Below are 12,512 nucleotides of genomic sequence, written 5' to 3' on the forward strand. Positions count from 1 at the left end.
TGCTTTGCAGCGTGCCTTAAGACCGAGGCGACACTTTCCGGATGTAGTTTGTCGTACTTCCCGGTGGACGATCTCTCTTCTGATTGGTTGGTTTTGTGTTTGCGTCTCCCTCCTCCGCCTGTGTGCTCGTCTATCCCAAAGTCCAACCCCCACGGCTTTCATTTCAGGAAGAATTTACTCAAACGCCATGTAGAGCGTTTTTAGCTCAATTGTTTTATTGCTCTAATATATGGCAATTTGACGATATTTGAGAGTTTGACAATCTCAAACATTCTATGTAGCCAACAGGCCTACGACCCAACTGTCTGTCGGTTTGAGATCACAAACATGGACTGGACGATTAGCAGTCGGGCCCTGGTGTGGTGCATTTTGGCATTTTTTTGCTGCTTTGGATTGCCACAAAAGGTGAGGGGGGTATTAATAAATTGTAAGATTGGGGTTTCAACGCCATGGTCACGAATATTTATCCCACTGTCATCAACAATGCGCAGACACACTGCGGTGCCGCAGTGGCACACATGCGTTCTGTGAATTACCTGCTAATGCTAGCCGGGTCTTTTAGCTCCTAACACTGGTCATATTTTACATGAACGACGTTAACTTTTAGTTATTTTATATGCCTGTCTACCGACCTAAAATGTGTCTGAAGTGTATTAAAATATATCCTTCAATTCAAGGTAATATTATCTTTGTTTACATTCACTCGCTACAATTTAGAGATACCAGTACTATGCCATCAGGACCTTGTGTTGTTTTTGTCTGTATTGAAGAAAATATCTGTTTTAACACAGACAATGTTATGTTGTGTGCTATTTTGTCATTTGTATAATGGACTAAATAATATAACAATAAGTTTTCTGTATTAGATGGAGCAATGGGCATATAATATTGACATCTATATGAAACAAATCAAATATTCCATAATTTATTATTAATTGCCACAAAGCTGAACTAGCAAACATGCAAATTAAATTAGCCTTTTAATCCCTTATTATCTCCTGAGGGTTTGCTTTGCCTAGTTAAATAGATTGCCAATGGTAATCTCAAGTTGTCTGCAATATGTCACTCTTCTCTAAGTGAAGTACATTTATCATTTTGTTCATTTCTAACTTCCTCAATTTTATCATGTACTAAATAATCTTGTTACTCACATTTAAGTCTGTCAGTAAGTATTGCCACATGCTTGCGTTGTGTTGAAGAGCCAAATGGACTAAAGTAAGCATGTTTGAGTGAAAATGTGATTGGCCACTATCTTATCACAGTTGGAGGCTGAGAGATTGAAGTGTGCATGAACGAAGGCCAACATGTGACATCTTTCAGAATGGAGAACAGAATGTAAAGAGCAAACATGGACCAAATGTAATGTATTAAAATGGATAATAATAAAAAATGAGAAATGCTTAATATGTCCCTGCTGCTTTGGGACTACCAGTCAGATTACACTGTTAAACAACACAGCATACTCATTTCACACATGGCTAGACTTTGTTGCTCTACAGCCTTAGCACTTTCTGAAATACAGCAGTAAGTTGTATTAATAAATGTTGCAACATATAGTCCTTGATTAGATGCAAGACATGATGTGTGGTGATTGTGGTTCTTTTGATGGTGCAAACAGACCTTCTGTCTTTGCTACAAGCTGGTCAGTGGGTCTGTTGAGTGAAGAGTTTTGATGCTCATAATATCACATTGTCACTCATTTGTAGTGGGATTATTATTTTTTTAGTTCACCAAACAACACTACAAGGCCTCCTTAAGAAAGACACATAACTCAAGATTGGCCTGGATTTTGGTTTCACCCTGTTCTGTCCCGTTATGTAATACACTTGCGCAACTGCCTAAACATTTCAGTGTAGCAAATTATAGAGGGGATTTAGACTTGGTTGGTTCATATTCTGTAGGGCCTTTACTGATTTAATAGATCTGTTTTTTTCCTGGGGCTCATTTGTGTGGTGCCCATGTGGGTTATTGATGGGAACTGTAACAGGTGCTGGTGTTTGTGAGTGCAGTGATGGTCTGATCACCAGTTTCATTTTCCATGGTAACGTAAAAACAATGTTTCAGTTCATTTGACTTTTGCTATTTATCTACTGTTTCGAAAGTTAGATCAAAGTAAGTACAACAATAGCCTGTGTTGTGTTCCTGTCCACAGCACACTGGATAGCCTTGGGATAAGAGTTTTCTTCTGACCTGGGATATAGTAGATGCATTTGCAAAGTAACAGGGAAAAATACCCAGATGTGGTTGCATTTGTCCCCTGTAGACCACATGCTCTGACCTAACCCACCAACATAAGTGGTTTAGAGTCTCCAAAGAGCCTAACTGCTATAAAGCCCATATGCAATTAGAGATGGGGCCATTTGCATTTGCTAAGGGCTACTTGTGTTGGCCCCAGGTCCCCTTTTAAAAGTACTCACTTCAATATTCATTTGCTCCAGCAGCTAAAATGAGGATTTTTTATTTTTTTTTATACTAAATCATATGGAGTGTTGAAAGATAGTGAGTTTACTCACACATTTGTGCACCTTCAAACCTGGGGTGTAATTTGGTAGTGTTGCACTTAATGTCTTTTAAAAATGGTGTATTTGTTTGTGTTTGTAGGGCTGTTTTTGCAGTGCCAGCACAGTTTCCCTTCCTGAAAGTCTGCTTTTTGTATCCACTCTGGATGGAAACCTCCATGCCGTTAGCAAGAAGTCGGGCTCTATCAAGTGGACTTTAAAAGAAGGTACAGTAGAACTGTACTATAATGTAGTGTTGCATTTATGCTTGATTGCCCTGTTGTTGGCTGAGCACTATACTTAGACATGAAATCTGGATAATGATTAACTTACAGCACACATCAAGGACAGAGTGGTAAGGGTAGAGATCTCACCTGTCATATCATCAGCTCTGGGCCCATTGCATGCATGGTGTCTGCGGATATCCACAGACTAAATAAAAGTATAAAAATATAAGTTACACAATCTTTAAACACAATGGTTTATTTTAAGTTTGTTTTCTCTGGACATGGGCTCAAACCCAGGATTTTCTCTGCCACAAACATGATCTTGGACATAGTTGAAAGATTTTCGGACAAGTCTAGGTCACTTTGGCATTAACAAAAACAAACCTGTCCTCACTTCAGTTCAGCTTTGTACACTGATGCATAGTTGTGCGTAGCTGCAATGTCAGGATTTATCTTTGCTGTGGCTGTATCAAGGAACAATGATAAAGGTGCTTTGTTGTTTTACTAAGTTACAACGAAGCTACACCTATCAGTATTCAAGCCTCAAGACTGTGAAGTGTGTTCTTATTTTACCCAGAAAAACAGCTACGCAGTGTTTGTCCTTTAATATTCAAATCAAATGAATAGGCACAGGCTGCTTCCTCCACTTCATCTGTTTTTTTTGGAAAATGTATTGCATATTAATTTGAGCAGCTATGGGCCTGGCTCTGCACACACCTGCTGTTTTGTTCCAGTTCAACAGCCACACAAGGAGGGTTGAGCTAAAATCACATCCCAGTTCTACATAGACAAAACTATGCGTTCTATTGTTTGCATGGCTTTCCTTGGGGTAGTGACAAACGTGTTTCTGAGTGTCCGCCCACTGGGTGAATTGTATTGTTGGTATTACAACAAGCAATGGTTTATTACCCCAGTCTTAAAATGAATATTGACAGTTGCCCACCTTTGAGTAATCCTCTAGCAGCTCTAGGCTATTGATGACCCCCCTTTGGCTATGATTAGGGATCAGCACCATCTGGTCCACACCCTCTGAGTTCACAACACCGGGTGGAGTGTGTTTGCTTTGGACCCGTGGTGATTTGGATAGACTACAGTTTCAGCAGTGGGCTTGAATTGCAATATTATATGTCTAGCATCATCATGGCTGCAGATAATTCACATTTCATATATTTTTTTCATTGACATTCTCTCTTTCCTTCCTTACAGATCCAGTTCTTCAGGTCCCCACGCATGTTGCAGAGTAAGTTCATCTGTGTTCATAAGCTTGTATAGTAAATGTCTGTTAGAAAAGTCACCAAACCAGTGTAAACCTGTTAGTCTTCTTCTAATAACTGCAAAATTCCTCATGTGTTTGTTTGCAGGCCTGCCTTTTTACCAGACCCAAATGATGGTAGCTTGTATTCACTTGGAGGAAAAAACAATGAAGGGCTCACGGTAGGAGGAACTAACTTAATAAAAAAAATCAGTTCCCTTTTGCTAAAAAAAAAAGTAAGAGCATAACTAATTTCCTTATTTGCAAGAAATAAAGTACTGTAAAATACAAATTTTATAAACTATACAGTATAATATTTTTGTTTATGTTTTAGAAATTGCCATTTACGATACCTGAGTTAGTCCAAGCCTCTCCGTGTCGCAGTTCAGATGGAGTTCTCTATATGGGTATGTAGCAAATAACATCTTGTGTGTAGACAGGTGCAAATACACTATTAACATGAGATAGGCATTTTTGTACCGACAAATGGAGTTCTAGTATAGATAAAAAATGCCATAATACCAGGCTTATCTTTAATTCCTCTAATGTTTTGCTTCTGCCTTATTTGAATTCAGTTTCAGGTAATGAAAATGCAGATGTAATCTCCCAGTCTGACTGGGCTTATTGGTTTTAAACAAGAAACATTATCTGTCTTTAACTCAAACTCGTTGCTGAAGCTGCTACTTGCAAAAAACTTTGTTTTGTTTTAGCTAGAAAATATTTCAAAGTTGTTGTTTGTTTGTTTTTTTCAACACAGCACATTTGTTGCTAATGTCCAGAACATTTTGAGACTACAATCCTTTGAAATGCTCCATGAGAGTGGTGTTATAAAGTCTTGAATGGCAATAACAAGACTGTATGTCTTTGCAGGTAAGAAGCAGGACCTGTGGTACGTAGTGGACCTTTTGACAGGAGAAAAGCAGCAGACTCTGACATCCTCCTTTGCTGAGATGTTTTGTCCATCATCATCTTTGCTCTACTTTGGACGCACAGGTGCTTATAAAGCTCAGCCAACTGCAGCACCCATTGAGATCTAATACTACTTTCCATGCACTTTTTAATTTGTGTGTGTGTCTGGAAAACCTGTAGTTCCTAGCACAGACTAATTGGACTAATCTTATGTTCTTATGTAAAAAGGTATGCAGTTACTTTCCATATGATGAACTATAGACAATGAATAGACATTCTCTTTCTAATGTGTTCCCCACAACAGCCACAACCAATTAGACTTATTATGACCCCCTACCCTCTTTAATTGACATCTTGCTATTCTTGCTTGCTTCCTGCTTCTTACTGAGGACAAATTATCTCTGTGTATGCCATCCTCTAACCTTACCTGTCAGAGGTCACTCATAATGCTATCCTATGTGGATATGACATGTATGTGCATGTAGCATTGCCATGGCTACCCCCACTTTTTTATGTGTGAGAATGTTAGTGCAGACAATGACCTAAGCCCTGGAGTCAGTGGTGTCAAGTATTAGCTCACTGTGTATCCCAAAAGCATTTGTGCCAGATTTCATTGTAAGTCAACCTTTTAAAGACAGGGGTGTTGAGCACCACTTTGCATTCACAGCTGTACAAATTTTGTTTTCATTTTTGTAGAGTATACTATTACAATGTATGACACCAAAAGCAGAGAGCTGCGCTGGAATGCCACTTACTCTGATTACGCTTCAACGCTTCCTGATGATGACACAAAGTACAGTAAGTGACAACAGACTAGTTTGTAATGTTTATTTAATATAAAATATATGCACTTCAAAAATACTTAACATTTTTATCATCTACTTGAAGAACCAAAACTGTTAATACAAAATAATTGTAACATTTATCTGAGACAGCCCATCTGTTGAAAGGGTATCATATATATTACATGTATCAATGTGTTAACATATTATGGTGATATCAAGGTTGATGTAAATACTGTTATTTTTTTTAATTAACATTGGCTTTAAGTGCAAACCTGTTAAAATGTATTGTTTATTAGTCTAATAATTGCATTGATTTCTAATGATTCCTTTCTTTTGCAGAAATGGCCCATTTTGTATCAAATGGTGATGGCCTTGTGGTAACTGTGGACAGTGATACCGGCGATGTCCAGTGGGTGCAGAACTACAACTCACCAGTGGTAGCCATGTACATTTGGCAACGCGAGGGCCTTCGGAAAGTGCCTCACACAAACGTTGCTGTGGAAACCCTGCGTTATCTCACTTTCATGTCGGGAGATGTCGGGCGCATTACTCAGTGGAAGTACCCGTTCCCCAAAGAGCAGAAACCCAAGAACAAATTTATGTAAGAAGTTCTCCTTTCTTTGCCAGCTAGAAATATGTGAAAAGTGTATTGCTTTATACTTATTCCTTGTTTGCTATGGTTAAGTCGAGTGTGTCCACTGTATTTTGTTTAATTAAATTAATTAATTAATTAATTTGGTTGGTTGGGACAAAGCAAAATATGTCTCTTTAGGTTATGTTATTTCTATAATAGAATATTTTGGTTGTTGTATTTTGTCTAAATTCATAAATGTTTTTCTCTCTCAGGGCCACATTATATGTGGGCAAATATTCCACTAGTCTATATGCCTCCCCCTCTCTCGTTCATGATGGTGTGACTGTGGTGGTAAGTAATTTTTTTTCAAAATTAGATTAGTGTGGTGTCTTTTTGTTGTGAAAGAAAAACATTTAGATTGTGAATGTTATAATGTCACCCTGATTTTATTGGCTTTTTACACCTATACTACACAACTGTTTCTTTCACACATTTTGACGGAAAGACTGGCTTTTGTCCCAGCATCATTGTCTGTTGTATCGATATATCCAAAAACCTGCACATTATTGTGTGGATATATTGTGATTTAATGTTTGGTGTCTTTGTGCAGCCTCGTGGGAGCACCTTTCCCATGCTGGAAGGACCAGACAGCCAGGAAACTGAAGAGGACAAGGAATGTGTCATCACTCCAAGCACCAGTGTCAAGTTTAACGCTGCACTTCGGGAGCGAAATCGTATTAATTTTATGAGGAACTACCTACTTTTGATTGGTATGTCAGAAATACTACTGTGAAGAGACATATCTAATAATACTACTTTCAGTTTTGTATGTAACACTGCCATCTGTATTTATAAATATATCTTTTATTATTAAATTCTCCTTGTTTTAGGTCACCATGAGACACCTCTAGAAGCTCACCACAAGATTTTAGAAAAATTTCCTGACAGCTTTCCTCGCAATCAAGGCAATGTCATCCCACCTACAACTGACAAGAAGTTAGATGAGGTGAGTTTGTGGCTACCTGGCCCTTGTATACTCTTTTTACTCATCCTTTTGTCATGTCATCTCTCGTTTAGAAGGTGAATGAAAGTGGAATGAATGACGATACCCCTCCCCCTCCTGAAACTTCAATACAAGAACCGGGAGCAAGTGGTCGCTCTGTGAAACCTGAGGCCCCAGTGGACTCTATGCTCAAAGACATGGCTACAATCATTTTCTCCACCTTCCTCTTGGCTGGTTGGGTGGCTTTTGTCATTATCTATCCGAAGGCAAGTGTGGCAATGCTCCTCTGTATGTCTTTAGTTCATAGTGTATCTGATAGATAGATAGAAAATGTATTAGATTTTTCTCTCTGTCTGTAGAGTGTGCAAAAACAGCAGCAACTCCAGCACCAGGAGTTTCAGAGGCAGATGGAGGAGAGACTGGAGCTGCTCCAGAGGCAGCAGCCATTCCCCACTTCAGACCTGGGTCTGGCTCTCACTCCGGACAGCGACTATCTAGACGTGGCACACATTCGCTCGGAGGGCTCAGACCACAGCAGCCCCAACGTCACGCCCCGAGCCTCCAACCACTCTAATATGTCTGCATCTGAACTGGGAAACTTGGCCAGTGAACATGATGATGGAGGTAAAAACTGAAGACTACTTATGTTGCAATGTACTTTTACATTATTTTCTAAAACGGCTTTTCTTTCTCATCAAAAGAGGAAACAACAGTGGTAAGAGTGGGCAACATAACTTTTCATCCTAAAGAGGTCCTAGGTCACGGTGCAGAAGGAACCATAGTGTACAGGTTTGTTCATTTGTTCAACATTGGATTTTTGTATTACATGTTAATGAAAATTGCATCTCATTAAGTGTTATTCCTCCACAAAGGGGTCAGTTTGACAATAGACCTGTAGCAGTGAAGAGAATCCTCCCTGAGTGCTTCAGCTTTGCGGACAGAGAGGTTCAGCTGCTCAGGGAGTCTGATGAGCATCCAAATGTGATCCGCTACTTCTGTACGGAGAGAGATCGCCAGTTCCAGTATATTGCCATTGAGCTGTGTGCTGCTTCTCTTCAGGAGGTATTTCAAATACATATAGATGTTACACTTAACCAGTCCAGATATACCCGTAATCATTTCGGGTTTTGTTTGTTTAGTATGTGGAGAGGAAAGACTTTGACCGCCATGGGCTTGAACCGGTCATGCTCCTTCAGCAGACAATGTCAGGACTTGCTCACCTTCACTCTCTCAACATAGGTATTTCAAGATACACTAAAACACAATTTGGGATTTTGCAATGTGGATGTATGTACTGTTGAAACAAGAAGTTTACTTATACTATATAAAAAAGACATGCTTTTTTTCTGACTGTCTGACTTAAAATCAGACTAAACTTTTCCTGTTTTAGGTGAATTACCAAAATAATAATTATTTGCTAAATGCCAGAGTAATGAGAGAAGGATGTGTTAGACCATTTTTCATTACTTTCTTCAAAGTCAGAACTGTATGACTTGGGACAAATGTTTTAGATATCCTTCCACAAACTTCTCACAATACTTGGCAGGAATTTTGGCCCATTTCTGCTGACCGAACTGGTGTTACTGAGCAAAGTTTGTAGGCAGCCTTGCTTGCACATGTATTTTCAGGTCTGTTCATACATTTTCAATAGGATTGAGATCAGGGTTTTGTCATGGCCACTCCAAAACATTGACTTTGTTATCCTTAAGCCACTTTGTAACCAGTTTGGCAGTATGCTTCAGGTCATTGTCCATTTGGAAGACCCCTGTGTGCCCAAGCTTTAACTTCCTGACTGATGTCTTGAGATGTTGCTTCAGTATTTCCACATGTTCTTTTCTTGTGATGCCATCAATTCTATGAAGTGCACCAGTCCCTCCTGCAGCAAAAGAAACCCACAACATGAAGCTGCCACCCTCATATTTCACAGTTTGGATGTTCAAAGCTTCCCCCTTTTTTCTCTAAATGTAACAGTGCTCATTATGGCCAAACAGTTCAATTTTAGTTTGTCAGACCACAAGACATTAGGTATTTGTCTCTGTGTGCATTTGCAAACTGTAATCAGTTTTATTTATGTTCCTTTCGGAGTAATTTCTTCTTAGTTTCTTCCTGGTAGAGTGTCCTTTCAGTCCATGTCAGTACAGTCCTCGTTTCACTGTGGATAATGACAGACTCTTACCAGCTTCACCCACATCTTCACAAGGTCTTTTGCTTTTGTTCTTGGGTTGATGTGCACATTTTGGACCAAAGCACTTTCGTCTCTAGGACACAGAACCTGTCTTCCTCCTGAGCGGTGTGCTGAACATTCCCATGGTGTTTGTACTTATAATATAAGTATAATAATTTTAACAGATGGATGTGGCACCTTCAGGCATCTGGAAATAGCAAACAACGAAGTTAAATCTGTCAACTGGACAAATCTGGAAAGTGCACCCAAGGATAAACCAGACTTGTGCAAGTCCACAGTTCTCTTCCTGTTATCTTTTTCTTATGACTTTCCCAGGATGTGACACAAATAAGCAGTGTGTTTCAGGTGTGCTTCAAATACATCCACATGTGTGTCTCTAATAATCAAATGTTGTCAATAAACCTATCGGAAGCTTCCAAAAACATGCCATCATCATCTGGGTTTTCCCAAATTGTTTAAATGCATAGTAATTTTACTGTATGTAAACTTCTGACTTAGAATAATAATCATTACTTTCTTGAATTTTCTCATTATTCTGGCATTTAGCAAATAGAAATTATTTTGTTAATGCTAATTGACCTAAAACAGTAAAAGTTTAGTCTGATTTCATGTCAGATAGAGAAAAAAAAGCACATGTGTCTTTTTGATACATTGTATGCAAACGTCTGGTTTCAACTGTATGTTACACAACTGTCTTTTTTTAGTCCACAGAGATCTGAAGCCTCACAATATTTTAGTTTCAATGCCCAATGCTCATCGCCGTGCCAAGGCCATGATTTCAGATTTTGGCCTGTGTAAAAAGCTAGCTGTGGGACGACACAGCTTCAGCAGAAGGTCTGGTGTCCCTGGCACAGAGGGATGGATCGCACCAGAGGTTCTTAGCGAGGACTGCAAAGATAACCCTGTAAGCAACTCACAGTCGGGTAGTAGACAAAAAAACAAAAGGACAGAAATTGTATACTACTAATGACACTGACTGACGTGTTTTTCTTGATACCCTTACTAGACATGTGCCGTGGATATATTCTCTGCTGGCTGCGTCTTTTACTATGTGGTGTCCCAAGGCAGCCATCCTTTTGGTAAATCTATACAGAGGCAAGCCAACATTCTACTTGGTAAATACAGTCTGGAGCACCTCCAGATTGACAAACATGGTGAGAATGCTTCTTTGATGTTCAAAATTAATATCTGTGTTAAGTTAAGCACTGTTGCATGTATGATATTATTGGGTTGTTTCTGGCTTTTCAACAGAGGACATTGTAGCCAGAGATTTGATGGAGCAAATGTTGAGTATGGAGCCCACTAAAAGGCCCTCTGCAGAGTGTATCCTTAAGCACCCTTTCTTTTGGACCTTGGAGAAGGAATTGCAGTTCTTCCAGGTATGTATGGAGTACAGGTGATGATTCAAAGTTTACCACATCATTCACATTGAGATTTTACTGTATGTCCTATTTTAGGATGTTAGTGATAGAATTGAAAAGGAACCGCTGGACGGGCCAATTGTTAGACAGTTGGAAAGAGGGGGAAGGGCTGTTGTCAAAAGTGACTGGAGAGAGCATATTACTGTACCACTGCAAACAGGTATGACTATTGACTACTGTTTACATAAACAAGATAAACATGAAGTCCTATACAGTCATTTACTTTTAAATTTTTTTGTAGATTTGAGGAAGTTTCGTTCCTATAAAGGTGGTTCTGTTCGAGACCTACTGCGTGCAATGAGAAATAAGGTATGACTGGTTTTGAGCTTTCTTTTTCTCTTTGTTACATCCATTTTATTGAAGTTTTCCACTGTCAACAGAAACATCATTACAGAGAACTGCCTGCTGATGTTCAAGAGACTCTTGGCTCTGTCCCGGATGACTTTGTGTCATACTTCACATCCCGTTTTCCTCATTTACTCATACACACATACCTAGCCATGCGGACCTGTGTAACAGAGAGGCCTTTTCTGCCTTATTACTCTCCAAAAATGCAGCTTCCACAAACGGTAATTCAACATGTTCATAAAGACGCACAAAAACAAAATGACCAATGCCAGCTGCAGACACCATCAGGAACTAAACAGCAACAAGAACCTTTGAAACCACCACAGTCCTGTGAAATGACTCACACGGAGTTGTCTTCATCACAAATGTTGCCTATTGAAACAGTGCAGCAACAAGACCTAATTGATCAGACACAATGTTCTACAATTTTGCTGAAGGAAGAACAGTCCGGTCTGTCACTGGTCCACCTTTCTTCACCGGATCACAAGCCCGTCCCAGTGGGATCAGGTTTGGAGGACGCACAGACACAAATGTTGCCTTAAACATGGACTCGAAAAGGGAATGTTGCTTTGCTAATGAGGACCAGGCCTGCAGTGCCTGGGATGCACTGGATGAAGCAGCTCTTACCTTTCACAAAGTGCCTTTGTCTCACCAAGTGATGTCATGGTCATCTACTTGTCAGGTTGTCTTGTAACAGGGCTGTTAAGTGAATATTTTATTTTGCAACGTCCAAAATGGTATTTATCTCTAAATGAGCTTTTGTAAGAAATGTAGATGTTGTGGAGATTTTGGGGTAGTTTTATTGTGCAATCTTGTACAGTATTTGAGTGTGTTCAATGCACATATTTTTGTACAGACTGATTCATAAATTGGATCACTGGTAATTTTATGTGGCCAATGTGCCTTTTTACCACTGTGCTGAAGACAGCTTTTTTTTATTAACTATGCTAAATGTGCTTGATTCCAACTTGTGCTGCTAGCTGCTTGTAATTTCTTAATCAAGCTAAGAAATTGACTGCTCCAAAGATTGTGTAGTATCTCTATACATCACCTTGAAATGATCATGGTTTTATCAGAGGCCAGAATTCTGTTGCAACTTTGTAAGACATGGTATAAACTAATGATTATTTGCACATTAAACATTTATTACTTTTCTATTTAATATCAATTGTTAATTTGTGTCATTTGGATCATAGACTAGTCTGTTTGGGACATTGAGAATGTTTGTGCATTAGGCTACTTTATTTTATTTTTCTACCACTATGCCCACCAAGACTGCAGGAATTCAGTTTTTTTGACATTAACATACA

The 12,512-nt window shown here is 39.2% G+C and overlaps 1 protein-coding gene across 1 annotated transcript; it reads left to right on the top strand.

Annotated features, from left to right (window-relative positions):
• Nucleotides 1-107: 107 nt before the first annotated feature.
• ern1 (endoplasmic reticulum to nucleus signaling 1) lies at nt 108-12,368 on the top strand. Its single transcript, XM_033970658.2, has 22 exons — nt 108-405; nt 2,602-2,725; nt 3,932-3,965; nt 4,087-4,159; nt 4,312-4,384; nt 4,848-4,970; nt 5,583-5,684; nt 6,011-6,272; nt 6,518-6,596; nt 6,856-7,015; nt 7,136-7,251; nt 7,323-7,514; nt 7,608-7,872; nt 7,950-8,037; nt 8,121-8,310; nt 8,388-8,487; nt 10,138-10,337; nt 10,440-10,587; nt 10,685-10,812; nt 10,891-11,014; nt 11,096-11,163; nt 11,235-12,368. The coding sequence occupies exons 1-22, from the start codon at nt 328-330 to the stop codon at nt 11,742-11,744; spliced, it is 3,237 nt and encodes a 1,078-aa protein (XP_033826549.1). The 5' UTR covers nt 108-327; the 3' UTR covers nt 11,745-12,368.
• The last annotated feature ends 144 nt before the right edge of the window (nt 12,369-12,512 follow it).

Source organism: Periophthalmus magnuspinnatus, chromosome 8 (genome assembly GCF_009829125.3).
Source record: "Periophthalmus magnuspinnatus isolate fPerMag1 chromosome 8, fPerMag1.2.pri, whole genome shotgun sequence".
NCBI lineage: Eukaryota > Metazoa > Chordata > Actinopteri > Gobiiformes > Gobiidae > Periophthalmus > Periophthalmus magnuspinnatus.

What these genes read in the sequence shown, in the direction of transcription:
- ern1 (XM_033970658.2), top strand. Translation starts at nt 328, where the DNA reads ATGGACTGGACGATTAGCAGTCGGGCCCTGGTGTGGTGCATTTTGGCA. An exon ending in CCTTCACTCTCTCAACATAG is followed by an intron (nt 8,488 to 10,137) that starts GTATTTCAAGAT and finishes GTCTTTTTTTAG; the next exon opens with TCCACAGAGATCTGAAGCCT. An exon ending in AGGAATTGCAGTTCTTCCAG is followed by an intron (nt 10,813 to 10,890) that starts GTATGTATGGAG and finishes GTCCTATTTTAG; the next exon opens with GATGTTAGTGATAGAATTGA.